The following is a 19,543-nucleotide window of genomic DNA, read 5'->3' as shown; positions in this document are numbered from 1 at the left end:
CGAGTACACCGAGATCAAAAATAGGAAGCATGTATATTCCAATGGGTTATCAACCCCATTGCGCAAACATCACAAATCGGCAGATAAAATGGGCAGTACATTGAATCTATCGAGGGAATCAGAAGCACAATTTCAACATTTGCAGACAACATCAAATTGGGGGTATAGTTCGTACTCCGGTATAATGCGACAAAATACTGTTGAATCCGTAAATCTTAAGAACATAAGAAATAGGAGCAGGAGTTCTTCAATAACTAGACGGAGGCTGTAGATTAACAATCAACAGGTGTTTACTGGAGGAGGGTAGTCCAAAGACTAACAGTACAGATGCCTGCTCAAGGCTTATATACAGGTGTGGTCACTGCCGGTACTACAGTATACAGGAGCTGTAAAAGTAGTTCTCTCTTAAAGGTACATACACTACAATTCCTCCCCTTTTAGATTAACAGTACCCATAACATTCAAATAACAGTTAACACTTTAACATGCACATTTAACTGAAATAGTCCATTTATAGATTCAGTCTTTGGGGCGGCTTCCTGATCCTTTCTGGATAGCGCCTTTCCTGATAGTCTTGTTCTTGGTGCGGAGGCGATGCTGGCCCCCTTTCGTCGGTTAGTTCATCAGTTTCCGCTGCGACTGTTTCTGGGGTAGATGCTACCGGTATGTCGGGTTCATCCCCAGGTACGCGAGACATGGGGTTGACTCGTTCCTGTGACGCTAGGATCTGGTCGACGTGGCGTCTCACAATGTTCTCCCCGACATCCACTGTGTACATTAGTGGCCCCTGCCGTGTGCATATCGTTCCGGGTTGCCATTTCTCTGTTCGGTAGTCGCGGGCCAAGACTGATTGTCCTACATTGAAGCTCCTTGTCGGCTTCTCATTGATGTGCTGGAATTGCTTATCCTCAACATTTCTTCGCACATTTGGTCTGAGCAAATCCAGACGAGATCTCAACCTTCGGTTAAAGAACATCATGGCCGGGGTCTGGTTGGTAACTGCATGTGTCGCATTTCTGTAGGCTAACAGGAAATTGTCCACCTTATGCTGTAGTGGAATGTCATCATCGCACATGGCCCTTATTGCCTTTTTAAAGGTTTGTACGAACCTCTCAGCTAATCCATTTGTGGCTGGATGATACGGGGCGGATGTGTAATGCCTTACCCCATTCCTTCTCATAAATTTCCGAAACTCTTCGGACACAAACTGTGGTCCGTTATCAGAGCAAATCTGCTCTGGCAAGCCGTTCCTAGCAAATATGGTCCGTAGGACTGCAATCGTTTTCTCTGTAGTGGTGGAGGACATTTTGATCACCTCAGGCCATTTTGAGTGCGCATCCACTGCTATTAAGAACATTGAGTCCATGAATGGACCAGCAAAATCAATATGCACCCGTTGCCATGGAGAGGAGGGCCACTCCCATGGGTGTAGAGGGACAAGTGGTGGTGCATTTTGGACCTTCTGGCATCCTGAGCAGCTCTTTGTTAGGTCCTTGATTTGTTGATCGATCCACGGCCACCACACATAAGCCCTAGCAAGGCTTTTCATTTTCACCCCTCCCAGATGGCCTTCGTGAAGCTCATTGAGCACTCTCTCCCTTAACTTGGATGGAATTACCACTCGGGATCCACACATCACTGTCCCCTGGCATACTGACAGCTGTTCTCTTCTGGATGAGAATGCTGGCAACAGTGAGTCGCCATGTGTTGGCCATCCCTTCACCGTCAAATCATATACCCGAGACAGTGTCGGATCATTTCGGGTCTCCTTCTCTATATCCGCGTTAGTTACTGGCAAGCGTTCAATTATCGACGAATAAAATATTTTGATAGGGTCCACTGCTGGTGCTTCCTCCACAGTAGGCAGTGGCAGGCGTGATAGCTGTGGTAAACCACTGTTTGTATACTGTTTGCATTCCATTGTGTACATGCCTGGACATGCCTCGGCTGACTCCTCCCACAAGTCCTAGTATAAAGGTGGCTGCTCCCCAGCCCTTTGTATTTCTGGACCGGTCGACCACTCGAGGCAGACCTCCATTCTTTTGTTAATAAAAGCCTTTAGTTACTCTTCTAACTCTCAGTCTTTTATGAGTAATTGATAGCGCATCAATTTTATTAACAAAATTTTTATAATGGAAAAGATCCTCACACCAGCATGCCTGGACTTAGATCATCGGGAGGCGGACTCATCCACCAAGTTTACTCACTGGCTTAAGTGTTTCGAAAAATTCCTGACCGCCTCCGAAGCAATCAAATCGGAAGAGGACAAACTGGATGCCCTGACCTCCAAAGTGAACCACCGAGTGTACTCGGTCATCCAAGACGCGACCTCGTACGCGGATGCTATCAAGCTCCTCAAGGACCAGTACACGCGCCCAGTGAACGAAGTGTATGCCAGGCACCTTCTGGGGAGTCATAAACAACAACCTGGGGAATCGACCGTGGAATATCTTCAGGCACTGTCCGTGCTTGGCCGGGCCTGTGGGTGTAAGGATGTAAAGGCCGCCGTGTACACAGAGGAACTTATCCGGGACGCTTTTGTAGCGGGCCACAGATCCAATTACACCCGACAGCGACTGTTGGAGCAGAGTGACCTCAACCTCAACAAGGCCTCTGAACTCGCACTATCATTGGATGCAGCCTACCAGGGCATGGATGCCTACTCCTCTGCACCGTGGACGCCGCGGGGAACGACAGCCTGGGACACGGTAGGACCGCCTCATAGCGCCGTGCCACCCCAGCCACACCCCAGCAACGGCCCAACTACCGCAGCAGTGTCCCAAGGCCAGACAGCAGTGCCCCAAGGCCAGAAATGCTACTTCTGTGGCCAGGCAAAACACCCCAGAGCGCGCTGCCCGGCGAAAAACGCGATCTGCTCGGGCTGCGGGAAGAAGGGACACTACGCTAGCGTCTGCAGGGCCAAAGCCACCCCGAAGCCCAGCAGCGCCGCGTGTGGGCCATGCGGGCCGCCATCTTGGGCCTCCTCGGCCATGTGCGAATCACCGGTACAGCAGCCATTTTGGACGCCTCCAGCCACATGGGGATCATGGACGCCGCCATCTTGGACGACAGCCGGGATGCAGCAGGCCCCCGACACCGCCTCATCTGATACCCGCAGCGACACACCGACCCCTACGCTGGCATCCGTTACACTGGACCAAGCGAGACCGCACCAACTGGCCAGTTCCACAATGGACATTAAGGTAAATGGTCACGATACAATCTGCCTTTTTGTCTCTGGGAGCACGGAGAGCTTCATCCACCCTGACACGGTGCGGCGTTGCTCTCTCCCAGTCCTGCCTGTGCACCAGCGGATTTCTATGGCCTCCGAGTCCCAGTCAGCGGACATTGGCGGCTACTGCGTGGTGACACTCATAGTAGACGGGACTGTGTACGATAATTTTAAACTTCTAGTCCTGCCCGACCTCTGCGCTGCCGTTCTACTGGGGTTAGATTTTCAGTGCCACCTTAAAAGTGTTACGATGGCGTACGGTGGACCCCTCCCCCCACTCACAGTCCGCAGCCAGCAGCTTCCAAATTGCCCGCCGCGCACCAGGTGCAACCTCTCCACACTCCGAGTCACCCCCCCCCCCCACTGTTTGCTAACCTCACCCCCGACTGTAAGCCCATCGCCACAAAGAGCAGGTGATACAGCGCCGGGGACAGGGTTTTCATTAAAACCGAAGTGGAGTGGCTCCTGAAGGAAGGGATTATTGAGGGCAGCACCAGCCCCTGGCGAGCCCAGGTTGTGGTCGTTAAGACCGGCGAGAAGCAGCGCCTGGTCATCGACTACAGCCAGACAATAAATCGCTACACCCTACTGGACGCCTACCCACTCCCCCGCATAGCTGATATGGTCAATCAGATCGCGCAGTACCGCGTCTTCTCGACCATTGACCTGAAATCAGCGTACCACCAGCTCCCTATCTGCCCTGAGGACCGCCAGTATACTGCCTTTGAGGCAAACGGCCGCCTCTATCACTTCCTTAGGGTTCCCTTTGGCGTCACCAACGGGGTCTCCGTCTTCCAAAGGGAGATGGACCGGATGGTAGATCAAAATGCGTTGCAGGCCACTTTCCCATATCTGGACAATGTGACCATCTGCGGCCGTGACTTGCAGGACCATGACGCAAACCTCGAAAAATTCCTCCGCACCGCCCAACTCCTGAACCTGACATATAACAAGGAGAAGTGCATATTCCGCACAAACCGCCTCGCCATCCTTGGCTGTGTTGTGGAACACGGAGTCATCGGTCCCGACCCCGACCGGATGCGTCCCCTTATGGAACTCCCACTGCCCCACTGCCTCAAGGCCCTGAAGAGGTGCCTAGGGTTTTTCTCCTATTACGCCTAGTGGGTCCCCTACTATGCGGACAAGGCCCGTCCGCTGATCAAGTCCACCTCTTTTCCCTTGACGGCAGAGGCCCGCTTAGCCTTCCACCGTATCAAGGAGGACATCGCCAAAGCCACCATGCACGCAGTGGACGAATCCATCCCCTTCCAGGTGGAAAGCGACGCGTCCGACTTTGCCCTGGCCGCTACCCTCAATCAGGCGGGGAGACCCGTGGCCTTTTCACGAACCCTCCAGGGCCCGGAGACCAGACACTCCGCTGTTGAGAAGGAGGCCCAGGCTATTGTGGAGGCTGTGCGTCATTGGAGGCACTACCTGGCCGGAAAACGATTTACCCTGCTCACTGACCAGCGTTCAGTCGCTTTCATGTTTAACAACAAGCAGAGGGGCAAAATCAAAAATGACAAGATCTTGAGGTGGAGAATCGAACTTTCCACCTACAATTACGAGATCAACGAACCCCCGGATGCTCTATCGCGTGGCACCTGCGCCAGCGCGCAGATCGATAGACTGCGGGCCCTCCACAATGACCTCTGCCACCCGGGGGTCACCAGGTTCTTCCACTTCGTCAAGGCCCGCAACCTACCTTACTCCATTGAGGAGGTCAGGACCATGACCAGGAACTGCCAAGTCTGCGCTGAGTGCAAACCGCACTTTTATAAACCAGACAGGGCTCACCTGATAAAAGCCACTCGCCCCTTCGAGCGCCTGAGCGTCGATTTTAAAGGGCCTCTCCCCTCCTCCGACCGCAACGTGTACTTCCTCAATATTATTGATGAGTACTCCCGTTTCCCGTTCGCCATCCCCTGCCCGGACATGACCAGTGCCACGGTCATTAAATGCCTAAATGACCTCTTCACCCTGTTCGGTTTCCCCAGCTATATCCATAGCGACCGGGGCTCATCGTTTATGAGCGACGAACTCCGTCAGTACCTGCTAACTAGGGGTATTGCCACAAGCAGGACCACTAGTTACAACCCCCGGGGGAATGGACAGGTGGAAAGAGAAAATGCGACAGTTTGGAAGGCCGCCCTGCTAGCCTTAAAGTCTAGGGGCCTTCCAACCTCCCGCTGGCAGGATGTGCTACCCGATGCGCTCCACTCTATTCGGTCACTGCTCTGCACTGCCACTAACGCCACCCCTCATGAGAAAATGTTTGTCTTCCCAAGGAAGTCCACATCGGGGACATCGCTACCGCCATGGCTGACGTCCCCAGGGCCGGTCCTACTGAGAAGACACGTGAGGACCCATAAAACGGACCCCCTGGTCGAGAGGGTCGACCTCCTCCACGCCAACCCCCAGTACGCTTACATTGCGTACCCGGACGGGCGGGAGGACACAGTCTCCATAAGAGACCTTGCACCCTCGGGGGCTGCAGTAACCCACTACCCACTACCACCCACCCCCCCCCCCCACGATCCGATATCCAGCCCCAGCAGACGGCAGGCCTGGGCCCCGCGACCCGCTCAACATCTACGAGGACGACACGCCAGCGCCACAGCCTACGCGGGACTTGATGCCGGAAGCTTCACTACCCCTGCCGTCGCCACGCTGATCACAGCGGCAGACAAGACCTCCGGAGAGACTCCAATACACTAACTTTTAATACACTTCACCCCGCCGGACTCAATTTTAAACAAGGGGTGAATGTGGTAAACCACTGTTTGTATACTGTTTGCATTCCATTGTGTACATGCCTGGACATGCCTCGGCTGACTCCTCCCACAAGTCCTAGTATAAAGGTGGCTGCTCCCCAGCCCTTTGTATTTCTGGACCGGTCAACCACTCGAGGCAGACCTCCATTCTTTTGTTAATAAAAGCCTTTAGTTACTCTTCTAACTCTCAGTCTTTTATGAGTAATTGATAGCGCATCAATAGCCCATCAGCGTTTCCATGCTGTTTCGTGCCCTTATACTCTATTTCATATTGGTTCGCCCCTAGAAAAAGGGACCATCTTTGTAGCCGTTGTGCAGTCATCACCGGAACGCCCTTCTTTGGATTAAAGATGGAGACAAGTGGTTGGTGGTCAGTCAGCAAGGTGAACTTCTGCCCATGCAGATAGTGGTTGAATTTTTTTACTCCCCACACTAGGCTGAGGGCCTCCCTGTCAATCTGGGCGTAGTTGTGCTCGGCTGAGGTTAGTGACCGAGACGCAAAGGCTACTGGCCTCTCCAACCCGTCTGGGAATTTGTGCGACAGCACCGCTCCAATACCATAGGGTGATGCATCACACGCCAACCGAATTGGTAGTGCTGGGTTGAAATGGGCCAACACCTCTTTTGATGTGATCAATTCTTTGCACTTCTGGAAAGCTCGTTTACATTCGTCATTCCACTTCCATGGTACCCCCTGTTGCAGTAGGGTGTTCAGTGGGTGTAATACTGTAGACAAATTTGGTAAGAACTTATGGTAGTAGTTCACCAGCCCGAGGAACGACCTCAGTTGTGACACATTTTCCGGTGCTGGAGCCTTGACTACTGCCTCAATCTTTTCAGGGGACTTATGTAACCCCTCTTTATCAATAACGTGGCCACAATACGAGATCTGCTTCTGGAAAAACTCGCACTTGTGGCGATTAGCTCGTAGCCCATATTCCTTTAATCTAGTGAGCACCTTCTCCAGGTTGGCGAGGTGATCACTGTCATTTTCACCCGTGACCAGGATGTCGTCCAAATAACACTGGGTCCCTGAAATCCCTTGCAGGACTTGATCCATTGCCCTTTGCCAAATAGCCGGAGCCGATGCTACCCCGAACACCAGCCGGTTGTATTGGTAGAGACCTTTGTGAGTGTTGATCGTGAGGTATTCTTTCGAGGCTTCTTCTACCTCCATTTGCAGGTACGCCTGGGCCAGATCAATCTTAGTGAAGCGTTTACCTCCAGATAGCGAGGCGAAAATATCTTCAATCCGTGGAAGCGGATATTGTACCGTGTGAAGGACTGGGTTCACTGTCACCTTAAAATCCCCACAGATGCGGACCTCCTTTGGTTCCCCAGGCGTATTACTCAACGACCTCTTCATTACAGGAACGATGGGTGTAGCCCACTCGCTCCAGTCCACTTTGGACAGTACTCCTGAACGTTCCAAACCTTCCAGCTCTGCTTCGACGGCTGGTCGGATCGCATAAGGCACCGGTCTGGCCTTAAACAACGTTGGGCTTGCATTTTCCTCTATTTTAATCGTCGCTGTTATGCCTTTTAGTGTTCTGAGTCCCTCCTGGAACACTTCTTGTGCGTCAGTTAGCATTTTTGACAGTCGTCCAGGTGTGACGTCGTCATCCTTTTTGGCCTCAGCCTTCAGTGCCTGTATGGAATGCCAATCTAATTGTATCTTCCGGATCCATTCACGTCCTAGTAGTGGTGGTCCTCCATCTGGCAATACATATAGGTCCATTTTTGGTATTTCCTGGCCTTTGTATATCACGTTCACTCTTATTTTTCCTTTGGGGTAGACTTTTTGCCCCGTGTACGTCTTCAAGACAATCTCTGTAGCTTTCAAGGGTATATGTGAGAATTGCCGCTTGTAGTCCCTTCGGTTTATGACTGTTAGGGCTGATCCTGTGTCCAATTCCATTTTCACTTGGACTCCGTCTATCTTGAGCGTGACCCAGATAGTAGTTTCAGACAACCCAGCTCCTTGCTTCCAGAGTCTGTATCACTTTTCTGTTCGTCTGAACTACTGTCCATCACCTTATGTACCTTTTTGTACTTCTCCTGTGGAGATTTCTTGCTGCTGGTTTTCTTCCCTGACCTGCAGACTCTTGCTATGTGTCCTGCTTTTCCACACTGTCTGCACACTTGGTCTTTGAACCAACAATCCTTCTGGTCGTGTGTTGTTCTGCCGCAGCGATAACACTTCCCTGCTCCATATGACATTTCATTGGTGCCATATTCTTGCGGTCTCCGTTGTATCTCTGCAGCGCCCCGTGCGGCTGCTTCGTGTGATACTGCCATGCTGAAAGCCTTGTCTGGCGTAAGATCCTTTTCTGATAGAAGCCATTTCTGGGTTCCTTCACTTTGAAGCCCACACACAGACTTGTACCTTAACGTATCTGCTAGTCCCATTCCAAACTGGCAGTGTTTTGATAGCTTGCGCAGTTCCGTTAAATACTCAGCATTACTATCGTCTTTCTGCTGGTTCCTTTTGTGGAACTTAAATCTTTCTGCTATCCGCAGCGGTGTGGGGTTTAAGTGGTCCTGTAGGATTTCCACTATGCTTTTGAAATCCTTATCCACTGGCTTCTCTGGGGTTATTAGGTTTCAGAGTAAGCCATATGTTTTTTCACCCATGGAATTTAACAAAACCAGTGCTTTCCTGGCATCTGGCACTTCATTCGCCTTGCAGTGCACCTCAATGCGTTCCACATATGTCGCCCAATCTTCGACTTCATTGTCGAACGCAGTGACACTGCCACTCTTCGGCATCCCTGGGTGTGGTTAGACTTTCTAAAATGGCGTCTCCCGCGCGCTCCCTTCTTCTCTGCTGGCTCAAAATGGCGTCTCCTGCGCTTTCCTTTCCTCCCGCGCTCGCCCTTCTTCTCTGCTGCGGCTTCAAAAATGGCGTCTCCCGCGCTCTCCCTTCTTCTCCGCGGCTCAAATGGCGCGCTCTCCCTTCTTCTCCGCGGCTCAAATGGCGTCTCCCGCGCACCCTTTCTTTCCCCGCGGACGCTGCTCCGCCCTTGAGCCCTGGCTGCACTCTGCGCGTTCTCCTGTGCCTCTCTCGTTGCCGCCGCTCGGTCCTGAACCGCGGCTGTGCTTTACCCTCTCTTTTTGTTTTCCGTCGACACCGCTCGGTCTTCAACCCCCGGCTACGCCCTGTGCGCTCTACCCTCTCTCTTACCCCGTCGACGCTGCTCGGCCTTTTCTGTGCCGTCGGTCGGCTCCAGCCGCCGCTGTCCGGGAAGGGTCTGCGCTGTACCTGTTGCCAGTCTGTTGCTGGATCGTCGTGGCTGGAGAACCAAGCCCAGCTCTCAACAGCCTCCCCTGTAATAACAACAGAAAATGCTGGAAAAACTCAGCAAGTCAGGCAACATCCGTGGAGAGAAATTTGAGCCGACGTTTCGGGTTTGACCCTTCTTCAAACAGCCTCCCCTGTGATGTTCACTCTCTCTGCCGGATGACTGGGCGGTTGTTCGTGGTCGACGCCCGTGCTTTCGGCCTCGAATTTCTTCCACCGTCCTCCCGGAGCGAATCCTTGGAAGGAAATGCAGAGTTGCAGGTAGATTCGAATCGACCTCGTCGCTACTGTTGAATCCGTAAAGCTTAAGGTATGGTGTTCTTCAATAACTAGACGGAGGCTGTAGATTAACAATCAACAGGTGTTTACTGGAGGAGGGTAGTCTAAAGATTAACAGTACAGATGCCTGCTCAAGGCTTATATACAGGTGTGGTCACTGCCGGTACTACAGTATACAGGAGCTGTAGAAGTAGTTCTCTCTTAAAGGTACATACACTACAAATACAAGAAGACATTCATCAATTTGCAGAATCGGCGTGTAATTGGGAAATGAATTTCAATATAGATAAGTGTGTGGTGCTGCATTTTGGTAGGAAGAATACGGAGGCCACCTACTGCTTGGAGAATAAGAGTCTAAATGTGGAAGAGGAGCAGAGGGATCTGGGGGCACAGATACACAAATCACTAGAAATAGCGACGCAGGTTAATAAGGCCATTAAAAAAAAAAGCAAACTGAGCACTGGGGTTAATTTCCAGAGGGATAGAATTGAAAAGCAGAGAAGTTCTGTTAAAACTTGTGTCGAACCTTGGTTCGACCACACTTGGAGTGCTATACACAGTTCTGGTCTCCATATTAGATGAAGGATATAGAGGCACTGGAGTAAGGTACAAAAAAGATTCACAAGGATGATATCAGTTCTGAGAAGATGTACTTATCAGGAAAGGCTGAACAGGCTGGGGCTTTTTTCTCTGGAAAAGAGAAGGCTGAGGGGTGACCTGATAGAAGTCTCTAAGATTATGAAAGGTTTGATAGATTAGACGTAGAGAAAATATTTCCACTTGTGGGGGAGTCCAAAACTAGAGGGCATAAATATAACAACATAAGAAATAGGAGCAGGAGTAGGCCATTCGGCCCTTCAAGCCTGCTCCACCATTCAATGAGATCATGGCTAATCTCATTGAATATAAGGTAGTCACTAATAAATCCAATAGTGAATTCAGGATAAACTTTTTACCCAAAGAGTGGTAAAAATGTGGAATGTGCTACCACAAGGGGTAGTTTAGGTGAATAGCATAGATGCATTTAAGGTGAAGCTGGATAAGCTAGAAAGGTTATGCTGATAGGGTTAGATGAAGAGGGGTGGGATGAGGCTCCTGTGAAGCATAGACCAATTGGGTTGAATGGCCAGTTTCTGTGCTGTAGACGCGTGTGTAATTCTATGCAATGTATAAATTGGAAAAATATTGAAACCAAATACTAAATTGAAAGAAATAGCTGTAAAGCCAGGATACATCTGAGGCAGGTCGTTACTCTTATTTGCCTTTCCCTTTATGTCTTTACAGCCCCATTGTTAGCCCATTAGCCCTCATTTCAACTGATTCAGTCGAGGTCAAAGCAGTTGTAAACTCATTTCACCCAAGTTTATGATGTATAAATTCTACAGGCATTGTACCAACATAAGGACATAAGAACATAAGAAATAGGAGCAGGAATAGGCCACTTGGCCCCTCGAGCCTGCTCTGCCATTCAATAAGATCATGGCTGATCTTGGGCTCAAATCCACTTCCCTGCCTGTAGATTTCCCCACGAGGGGAAATGTCCTCGCTGCATCTATCTTGTCGAGCCTCCTCAGTATCTTATATGTTTCAATAAGATCCCCTCTCATTCTTCTAAATTCCAATGAGTATAGGCTCAACCTGGTCAACCTTTCTTCATAAGTCAACCCCCTCATCTCAGGAATCAACCGTGTGAATCGTCTCTGAACTGCCTCAAAGATGGGGAAAGTGTGGGAATTTTTTTTACGTATATGTTGCAGTTTTTAACACTTCACCGGGCATCCATTTCCAGCTAAGTAGGACCATAAATAAAAATGCAATGTTCCTGGCTGTTAAAACAATTTGTACCTACAGGAAACTTTGTTATATCTGGCACCGACGGGGCCGAGCTGTTGCCGATCTATCAAAACTGCCGGACATACCAGCATTAATGTTGAAGCATACGGAGGTTTTCATCTCCGTATCTGACAACAAACACTGTTGCTTAGCAACAGCTTCAAACAGTCGGCCCATACCTTGGAAGCGTCTCTGTAGCTTAGCAACAGCTTCAGAGAGACTTTCCAGAGCCTGACTGTTGGGGAAAAAAAAGCCACGAGAAGAGAAAAAAACCTAACAAAATGGCTCCTGATTTCTGCTGGTAGATCGAGGTTTCCGGACATACAACCTCCGGATAAACCGAAGTCTCCTGTAATTATTCAAAGAGCTTCTGTGTAACTTGCTGATAAAAGGGTTAAACTGAATGCCATTGTGTGGGAGAAACCGCTTTGAATTTGTTATAATGCACCGTGGTTCTGTCGAGTGTAGAACTGATTTTGCACAATTTTCTGCAGAGTTGTGCAGATTACACAGCCCTAAAATATTTGAAACGTTGGTGTTTATTCAGTCAGGTAAGAGCTAACAGGTGGAAATACAAAGTGTACCGTTCCAAACTACTTTATTTAGAAAAATGCTGTTTAATACTAGGACAGCTTAAAGAGCTTAGAGTACAGTGTTTACACAGACTAAGCAACAGCAGATGAATAAATAGTTGGATCAGGATTTGCAAAGCAGAGACTGGGAAACGACTGAAAAACTATGCACTTTAATTGTGATTCATTTTTAATTGCAGTGTTATTTATTTGACGAATCAGGCTTTGGTAGAAATGAGTCCAGAAAAATCTTAATTGAAACCATGTACTTAAAGTTGTATACCTTTTCTGAATGTGCAGTTAAATGGATTACACTATGAAGTGTCATAAAAGAGCTGAGAAGACAGAAACCTAAAAATATTCTTTTCTGACAAACAATCTTCTGAATAAAATAAACCATCTAGGGGGAAAAATTGCGTTGCGCTAACTTCGCTGGGCGCCCCAAGCAGGAGGCGGGGCGCTACTGGAAGCGCTCCCCCTCCTGCTTGGGGCGCTACCATTCAATATTGCGGCGCTATGTGCAACAGCGCCACACCGTCGGCACATAGCGCCGCGATACTACAGGCCTCCCTCTCCTGATTAAAAAGGGGAGGGGCCCAGCGCAGCACGCACCAGGGCCCTGCTGAAACTCCGGGGAGCGGGGTGCCGGGAAAAAATGCCCAGCACTCGAGGAGTGCGGCACCCCGTGTGAGTAGGCGAAAGGAGGCAGGTGCTGGCAGGCGGCCCAAACAAAATGGCCGCCCGGCACCTGCCCTTTAATTTACGCCGTCCTGGCCGCAAACACGTCGCCCTGACCCTGTTGGACATAGTATCCGGTGGTAGGTCAGGGGACGCGAGCCAAGTTTGTGGCCGGGGTGCTGTGCACGGCCATGACTTTGTCGCCGGAGGCGCAGCGCCGCGGGGTGCTACTGGCTTCTGCCGCCGCTAACCTCTCGCTGAATTTTGTGGGAGGTGTCAGCGGTGCCGCGCCCGGGCGCTAGGAGCTTTGCGTCCTGTTAGCGCCCCAATTTTTCCCCCTAAGGTTTATGGCCTAGAAATAAATGGGGCGCCAGCCTCGCCAGGGCGCTAAAAGTAGCGCCCCGGAAGTAGTCGCGGCCGCCCGCCGGAAATTGATTTTGCGTGCCCCAGAGGGAAGCGCGGCGCTACTGGAGGCGCCCCGCATCCCTCTTGGGGCGCTGCAATTCAATATCGCAGCGCAACATGCCACAGCGCCACACGCTGCGGCACGGCGCGCTGTGGTACTGCAGGCTTGCCTTCCCCTTAAAGGGCAGGGGCCTGCTGCAGAGCGATCAAAGATCGCGAGTGCCGGCAAAAGAACCCGGCACCGAGGCGAAGTGCCGGGCTCTTGGAACACAGCCGGCACTCCGCGGGTGGGGGAGTGGGGGGCTCAGGTGGCCGGGGACGGCGGCGTGGAGAGGTGCTGGCAGGCGGCCAGCAAAAAAAATGGCCGCCCCGCACCTCAGCGTCTCTACCGCCGCAGGTAGGTCCCCCTGAACCGGTCGCAAATAGCGACCGGCATTAAAGCAGGGAGCACTACTAAATTTCGCGATCGGGGCGCTGCGCACACAGATGACGTCATCGGTAGCAGCGCAGCACTAACGGATAGCGCTGCCATTAGCGCACTGCTAAATTTAGCGGGAGGCGTGGGCAATGGCGTCCAACCCACGAAGTGCCCTCCTAAGGCGCTAACGGGTGGCGCAGCCCACTGAATTTCTAGGCCTATATATTTTTTTTAACTGGTAGAAGGCTCAGGAGCAAATTCTATTGCATTTGCCAAAAAGCATCAAACCGAAGACTCTTAAAAATGATCCTGATAGATGCACATCTTGGAACTGTCGGAAATGAATAAAAAGCTTCAGATTTAAAAGGCTCCTTTCAAAGTCTATTTATTATTGACAGGATGCCTCAGGATGTGGAGCCCAGTTGGAGCACTCTCACGACTTGAGATTGGTTACATTAGCCTGAACCTCAAGATGAACCTGGGACCCTCCGAGTCTATGTGGCTCAGTACCGCCTCATGCAGTGCTGTCCCACTGAAACACTAGTGAACATTGAGTATGTTCTTAATGGATTTTTGGAAATTACAGTAAAAGAACTTTGGCTGCCACTCCCTGTGATTACTCTGTTGCTATGCTGTGCTTCACAGGAAGGCTAGCCTAGTCCCAAGTGTTTGCAGAGCATTTTGAGTTTTTTAACATTAGGATGAAGTAGTGTGATTACAGCTCTGCTGTTGTCAGTGACAGTAATGCTTGTTAATTAAGCTAGTCACAGAAGAAGCATATTGCACATTAAAACATATTGGCTAGCTGTGATTTGCTTCTTAAAGCATATTGAAGCCAATATGCAGAGTAAACCTAAAACCAACACAGCTTTCTTACTTTCATAAAATCATGCCTTTTCCTTATAAATGCCCCACTTATTAAAATGCACCGTTTTTTCTCTCTGCAGATAGTAAAAACAGTGAGGTTAATTATAAACTCAAATGTAAATGAATGGTCGACCTATATGCTTCATGAATTAAGCTCAGTGGACACAGTCCTTGGAGTAAATACGCATTGAATTTTATTGCCTAGCTCAGCAGAAATGGTTTTTCAAGGAATTGGACGAAATTAGAGTGTTAAAACTGCAGCGCTGAACATGATGAGAAAGTGCATCTGGTTTTGCATGATAATTTACTCCATTATAGGCGTACTGTCTAAAAGCAAAAGTGTTTTCAACTGAAAGGGGTTTAATGCTATATTTTTTCGGCGGGGGGGGGGAGAAATTATTCCATTAACAATTCACATTAATATTCGTATACATAGTGGATTCTGCAGCACCCGATCAACCGTTTAACAACGGATGTACACAAGCTTGCACATGTGCAGTTGTTTAACAGTCATTGATTGTAACTTTGTTTCTTGTGGTGGATCTGCTCTGCGGCTTGGGAAGATTTTGAGCACAAAAACACATTTTTGGCCTGTATGGGTGGGCTGAGCCTGCCTCTAGTCAGAAAAGGCCCCAGCCAGCAGCAACAGCATTTATATTTACCCAATAATAGCCAGCTATTTAAGTGGATCTCCGCAGCTCCGGAGTCAGCAGCGATGCCTCTCTTTTTGTTTTATAGAGCTGCCACAGAAGTCAGCTATCGGCAGTGGCAGCGCTGCAAGCGAGCGCAGGCAAAGCTGAAGAGGTGGCTTGAGGATTTTTCATTTATTTGTTACGACTGCTTCTCCGGAGTTGCTTCTTTGGTTTCAGGAGTGCAAATACAAGGAGGCTTCGACTACCAACATACACAAAAAACACAATTCCCGTTTTAAGACAGATTACAGGAGAGGAACAAAAGCAATACGTGTTTTTTTTTTGTGGCAGCACTTCCAGTTATTTAGCTTACTGCTTGATTCTTCAAAAGCTACCTCTTTGGCCAAGCTTTTGCTCGTCTGCCCTAATATCTCCTAATGCAGCTCGGTGTCAAATTTTGTTTGCTCACGCTCCTGTCAAGCGCCTTGTGATGTTTTTACTACGTTAAAGGTGCTATATAAATACAAGTTCTTTTAAAAGTATGTGGTGGAACTTTTGAGACCAGGAATTCACAGTGTAGGATTTCACCAGAAATCGAGGGATCTTTTTCCAAATTTCCCTCTGATCTAATGGATGTCCATTTTCCTCTGTAGCTAAATCTGGCGTAATACAAGGATGTATCAGAAACTTTGTCTGTTTTAGAAAGACTGCAATATTCTCAGATGAATAAGAAACCATAAAATGTATCCCAGTAATAACAAAAGTTTAAAAACAAGCTCAATTATTCTGCTTAAGAGAGCTCAGCCGTAACCTATTTCTAGTGTGAAGATATGCAGATGACGGAAGGCCATTACTGGTGGCCCACAGCATTTTTAAAGGTCTCTATTGGAAATTGAGTGCTGGGATGGAAAGCTCATTAAATACCTAATGGATGACTAATTTGTAAATATGGCTGAGAGGACTATGAAAGATGTATGAATAACAAATGCACTCTCCTGAAAGAGGTAGGAAGTACTAAAAATCTTGCCTATTGAGCATTAAAAAGCTAATAAGATAACTGACTGTGTGAATGCATAACGTCAGTTACAAATCTTAACTAGCAACACAGGGTAGGTGGTTTATTTCCACTTTTCGGGTCTCGTTTTCTGCTGCTGTGCTTTCTTCTTTGACCAGGTTGTTCTGAATGTCTGGGATAGAAGCTTCTTCATGGATATCCGTCTTCTTGCTCCATCATCAAGCAGAAGGAATGCCTCACAGGACAGGATGGTTGGCTCAGCCTTTTTTCCTGCTTCCCTTGAAATAAAACACCACTCCTGCACAAATTCTCCATCTAGTGGCCAATTGTGGGGGTGGGGTGTGGGCGAGAAGGCAGTGGGAACACAATTGCAGATGGATTTGAGAAGTTCAGTCTACAGCTACGGAGAAGAAAAAAATGCAATTACACAGCTTTTAAAACAATCCAGGTCCTTCGGGACCTCTAAGAATAGTCAAGTTTTAATGCCTGTTGAGGCTGTGTTAAACTTTGGGGTATTCAACAAACACTCATTCTTAAAGGGGACATTATGGTATGTTTCCATCCATTTGATAATATTAGCGCAAAAAGTCTGTATTCATTTATTTGTTTTTAATGGAGTTTAAATAAAATCTTGTTGCGTTCAAATAATCTGTAGTGAATTGGTGAGGACCACAGTTCAAGTTGCAGGGACTGGTTTCCTTCACATCTCTGTTTGGGACAAGCACAACAGAGCATTCTACTCGGGTATCCATGGGGTGGGCGGGGGTGAGAAGAGCGAAGCGAAAGGCAGTACGTTTTACCCATCTGTCCCAATTACAAGTGTATAATCTGGCCTCCGCCATATTTGACCCTGAAATGAGTTTCCACCACATATCCACGGCATAACTAAGACCGCCTATTTCCACCTCCGTAACATCACCCGTCTCTGCCTTTGCCTCAGCTGATCCGCTGCTGACATCCTCATCCATGCCTTTGTTACCTCTAGACTTGACTATTCCAATACACTCCTGGCTGGCCTCCCACATTCTACCCTACGTAAACTTGAGGTCATCCAAAACTCAGCTGCCCGTGTCCTAACTCGCACCAAGTCCCGTTCGCCCATCACCTCTGTGCTCGCTGACCTACATTGGCTCCCAGTTAAGCAACACCTCAATTTCAACATTCTCATCCTTGTTTTCAAATCACTCCATGGCCTCGCCCCTCCCTATCTCTTTAATCACCTCCCGCCCCACATACGTGGCCATTGTTAATGAGAGCCATTGGGCTGGATTTTCATTGAGGAGTCGGGACTACAACTTTTGGGGTTGTAGTCCCGCCTCCATTGAGGTCTAGCCAACCCACGCGATTTTGACTTGATTGACCTTGTTGAGCCGGCCCAGCGGGCTCAGCAGGCCAATTAGGGGCCACCCGGCAACAGGTGACATCACAGATTGATATTTCATGTGTCAAGACCTTTTGACAGATGAAATATCAGCGTTTCACAGCTGTTTGAAGCTGTCAAACACTGACAATCTGTATTCTAAGTTAATTCCTTCCTCTCAGGATGATTTAGAAATCTCCCCGGAACAGAAAGCTTAATGCTGCAATTTTTGTCAGCTCGCAGCCATTCTGCTTTCTGTGCCGGTGAGATGAGGGACTCCCGAGACCTGAAGGAAGGAAGGCTGTAAAGGTATGTAAAACTTCTTTAAACACTTTACACACACCAAACACACGTACCTTTGCACTCATGCACCCATCACTCACCTGAACACCGGACATCTCGACTCCTCCAAGCCCTTCATCCCGACGGTCCGCCTCCTCTAACTTGGCGTGGTTTGGAGCAGTCGGGAATCCCACACTTCAACATTAAAAATAGGGATTAGGCTTAAAAACTGCCTGTTAACAGGCAGTTAATTGGCACTAATCCCCTTCCCACCTCTGGTAGACGGGTACCCGCCTCCTTTGAAACTGGCATGGAGGCGGGTTGGGTGCAGGATGGGTTCGTGCCCCCCCCCCCCCCCCCGATTTCGGGATTTTAACTCCCCACTTGCCTCCAATCCCCCCTCCATGGCCCAATGAAAATCCTGCCCATTATGTGTACTTGTGCAGCATGAAAATCTGCCAACGAGGGAAAGAGGTGATCGACAGTATCATTGTTTATATTCTGTTGATCTTGATTGTAGCAGCTACATCAACAGAATTCCTTTGCTGAAATAAATGCTGCTTTGAAAGCCCATCTAAAACTCAGTGACACTTCCTGGTGAGGGTTGACTATGTCAAGTTGGCTCAGCATAACATTTCTGTTGTGCATGTGAACACTGAAGTGCTAGAAATGTCTTCAAATTGTGAGGATGATCTTGCACATCTATGAAGGCCAACTGCTATTAGCTTCAGGCAAGCCCTTGGTTGCTCCTTCCATTATGTGGTGAAAATATGTTGCACTTAACCAATTCACAGGCAGAAACCCTCTATCTAGGATTGAATGAATTGTTTTCACCTGTGTAAACTGATTCACTTTTTAATAATAAAAAAAGTTAGCAAATACCATACTTGTGCAGTGATCTGTAAATGAAATAGAGTTGAATCAATGCCATGCAATAAAAATGTTCATCATTCATAATTAACAATGATATGTAACATTCAAAGATAATTTCACAATAATGAGAAATTTCTGCTATACTGAAAACTTCTGTATCATCATCATCACTGGCTGAGGTAGAAGTCATGGCAAGGCTACCACATCCTCCAGTTACAAGCAGAGTGAATGGAAAGTGAAGCTGAACTGCAGCGACGACAAATCCCACTCGAGACCTTTATACCAGCGTTGTTTCAATAGGTTTTAAATAAAGCTAAATGATGGGTATGTGAAGTTTTCATACAAAGGCTGTGTCTGGAGAGAGAATTAGTGGTTGGAGATTTTTAAGGAGACAGACTATCAATTAAAAAGTGTACAACACAACTTTAAAATAAAGTAGCATAAATATGTTTTTTTTTGTCCCTATAATGTATTGGTAGCAACATGCTAATATGACGAGAGACAACATTGACCGAGTTTAACCAATTGTCTCCTTAAACCTCTCTTCCCCTGGCCCCTCGCTTCTAACCAGAAGTACAAGGAGCTCATGGATTTTTTTTTGTTTCCAAGGTCTAGACCGTCCATTTAGCTTGATGGCCTTCCCATTTATCTGTATAACCTCCTCTAAATCTACAACAGCTCCACCCTCTCCCCTATACTTTTCAATCCTCTGACCATCCTTAAAATCCACTTATTTGACCAAGCCATTGGTCATCCCACCTATTCTCCTCTTCCTTGTCTTGGTGTTGATTATCCTGTGTGATGTTCCTTAGGATTTTTACTACATTAAATGCAAGCTGTTGTTGCTGTTCCTTCTGAGTTTCTTTTAAAATATATTTATTTATTATTCTATGTTTTACAGTGAGAGAGAAACGGAAAAGCCTCTATGTAAACCATGTAAGTAGCACTTTATCGCTGCATTCTTGTTCTGCTTATAGTTCGGGGCGTAGCTCGTGGTTTTAACTGAGTTTTGGCACTTTTCT

General features: G+C 48.4%; 1 protein-coding gene across 4 annotated transcripts in view; it reads left to right on the top strand.

Annotated features, from left to right (window-relative positions):
- The window catches only part of ccny (cyclin Y), a 287,181-nt gene that overhangs the window by 206,708 nt on the left and 60,930 nt on the right, over positions 1-19,543 (top strand). For all 4 annotated transcript variants that reach the window (XM_085987614.1, XM_085987615.1, XM_085987616.1 and 1 more), the window contains one exon: positions 19,423-19,457. In XM_085987614.1, the coding sequence (XP_085843740.1) occupies positions 19,423-19,457 (35 nt within the window). The remainder of the gene's footprint in view (positions 1-19,422; positions 19,458-19,543) is intronic.

This window comes from Somniosus microcephalus, chromosome 5 (genome assembly GCF_052327205.1).
Source record: "Somniosus microcephalus isolate GS21.2 chromosome 5, FLI_Smic_1.0, whole genome shotgun sequence".
Lineage (NCBI taxonomy): Eukaryota > Metazoa > Chordata > Chondrichthyes > Squaliformes > Somniosidae > Somniosus > Somniosus microcephalus.
This window is presented reverse-complemented; position numbering and strand designations above follow the sequence as displayed.